This window comes from Tachysurus vachellii, chromosome 9 (assembly GCF_030014155.1).
Source record: "Tachysurus vachellii isolate PV-2020 chromosome 9, HZAU_Pvac_v1, whole genome shotgun sequence".
In the NCBI taxonomy this organism is placed as follows: Eukaryota; Metazoa; Chordata; class Actinopteri; order Siluriformes; family Bagridae; genus Tachysurus; species Tachysurus vachellii.
Window position 1 is genome coordinate 28,388,596 of NC_083468.1, and position 2,500 is coordinate 28,391,095.

General features: G+C 44.2%; 1 protein-coding gene across 1 annotated transcript in view; it reads left to right on the forward strand.

Moving 5' to 3' along the window:
• fbn1 (fibrillin 1) overlaps positions 1-2,500 on the forward strand; it is a 78,036-nt gene that overhangs the window by 36,898 nt on the left and 38,638 nt on the right. Inside the window, exons 16-21 of the mRNA XM_060878494.1 lie at positions 54-176; positions 266-418; positions 885-938; positions 1,097-1,222; positions 1,365-1,490; positions 1,652-1,771. Coding sequence (XP_060734477.1) covers positions 54-176; positions 266-418; positions 885-938; positions 1,097-1,222; positions 1,365-1,490; positions 1,652-1,771 — 702 coding nt within the window. The remainder of the gene's footprint in view (positions 1-53; positions 177-265; positions 419-884; positions 939-1,096; positions 1,223-1,364; positions 1,491-1,651; positions 1,772-2,500) is intronic.

A 2,500-nucleotide genomic window follows, 5' to 3' on the forward strand; every position in this document is an offset into this window, starting at 1 on the left:
GTGTGTGTGTGTGTGTGTGTGTGTGTGTGTGTGTGTGTGTGTGTGTGATTCAGACATTGATGAGTGTGAGACTCCAGGGATGTGTTTAAATGGCCGCTGTGTGAACACTGAGGGATCCTTCAGGTGTGAGTGTATGCCTGGTCTTGCTGTTGGTCTTGATGGACGTACGTGTGTGGGTGAGTATCACACACACACACACACACACACACACACACACACACGCAAAACACAAACTCATTCTTTTCATGTGTCTTTTGTACAACAGACACACACATGCGCAGTACTTGTTATGGAGGTTATAAGCGTGGTCAGTGTGTGCAGCCGTTCTTTGGAGCTCTGACAAAATCTGAATGTTGCTGTGCGAATACAGAATACGCCTTTGGAGAACCGTGTCATCCCTGTCCACCACAGACCTCAGGTAACACACACACACATATATACACAAACACACACACATATACACACAAATGCACCAAACACACACATATATACACAAACACACATACACATACACAAAAATGCACACACATACACACAAATGCACACACACACACATACACACATACATATACACACAAATTCACGCACATACACATATACACAAATGCACCAAACACACGTATACACAAACACACATACATATACACACAAATGCACACACACACAGATAAACCTACACACACATATACACAAATGCACACACACACAGATAAACCTACAAACACATATACACAAATGCACACACAGACACTAATACACAAACTCTGCTAGCATCAGACAGAACTTAGTTAGCATCTGTGTGTGTGCGTGTGTGTGTGCCTGTGTGTGTGCGCGCGCGTGTGTGTGTGTGTGTGTGTGTGTGTGTGTGTGTGTGTGTGTTTCAGCTGAGTTTGCTGCTCTGTGTCCTAGTGGAATTGGTACTACCACTGATGGCAGAGGTAAGACCATTCTCTATCTCTTAATATCTGTCTCTCTGTCCAATACACTTTCTCACACTCACACACACACACACACACACACACACACACACACACACACACACACACACACACACACACACACACTCTGTGACTCTGTGGTATTGTGTTTGTTACAGATATTAATGAATGTGCACTGGATCCTGATATCTGTCCAAATGGAGAGTGTGAGAACATGCTTAGTACCTACAAGTGTAACTGTAACCTGGGCTTTGAGGTGGACCGGTCGGGGAAAACCTGCGTAGGTGTGTGTATGTGTGTGTGTGTGTGTGTGTGTGTGTGTTAATGCATAATAGTTCACTGTTTACTACAGTGTGTTAATGTTGGAATCACTCTATATTGTTTACATATTTTGTGTGTGTGTGTGTGTGTGTGTGTGTGACACAGACATTGATGAATGTGTGAGAAACAGGTTGCTGTGTGATAACGGGTTCTGCCGGAACACTCCAGGCAGCTACGTGTGCCAGTGCCCCAAAGGCTTTGAATTCAAGCCTGAGACCGATGTGTGTGAGGGTGAGTCAGAACCACACACTCAGGACCCATGTTGGAGAACATTATAGAACCCTGATTACATTAACTGTTAGAGCCCAGCATTTGTCTTAATGTAAATATTAATGTGAGTGTGTGTGTGTGTGTGTGTGTGTGTGTGTGTGTGTGTGTGTGTGTGTGTGCAGATATTGATGAGTGTCTATCCAATCCCTGTGTGAATGGAGACTGTAAAAACACTATGGGTAGCTTCGCCTGTGAATGTGGCACCGGCAGCAGTCTGGACTCCACTGGGACCCAGTGTATCGGTACGCACACACACACACACACACACACACACACACACACACACACACACACACACACACACACACACATGGAACATTATAAATGAACACAAAAAATAGTAAAGAAGGAATCCAGGAAACTTGGAAACTACAAACACAAGAAACTAAGGAGTGAAGAGGAGGATGAGACAAGTAGAGGTAAAGTAGAGAATGTACATAGAGGAATTGTTGAATTTATAAACATGGAACATTAAAAACCAAAGAGAATATAAAGAGAAAAGAGACCCTGATGTTAAAACACTAGATATAAAGAAAAAAGTGACACAGAGAACAAAAGAAGGAAGAAACGAAGGACCTGTTCACTGATACAGGACACTGGTGAACACTACAGACTGGTGGTCTGTAAACAGGTTTATTAAACATAGTGGGGGTCTGTAGACCCAAGATGGCGGCGCAGCAGTACCACGCAGCGACCACTCCGCATACAATATGGTGCTATTTACGTTTTTTAGCCTGACTATTGCTTGTTCATTTACACCAGAGACAGCAGACCTGCAGAATGTTCACCCCGACAGACTGTTTATCATCACCGGAGATTTCAATCATGCAAATCTCAAGTCAGTGCTCCCTAAATTCCATCAGCATGTGGACGCTGTGTCTTGTTTACAAAAACATTCCCACCCCCTGTCATGCGGAGCCCCGCCCCCACCTCAGCTACTCAGACCACATACAGCATACAGACCACTCGTC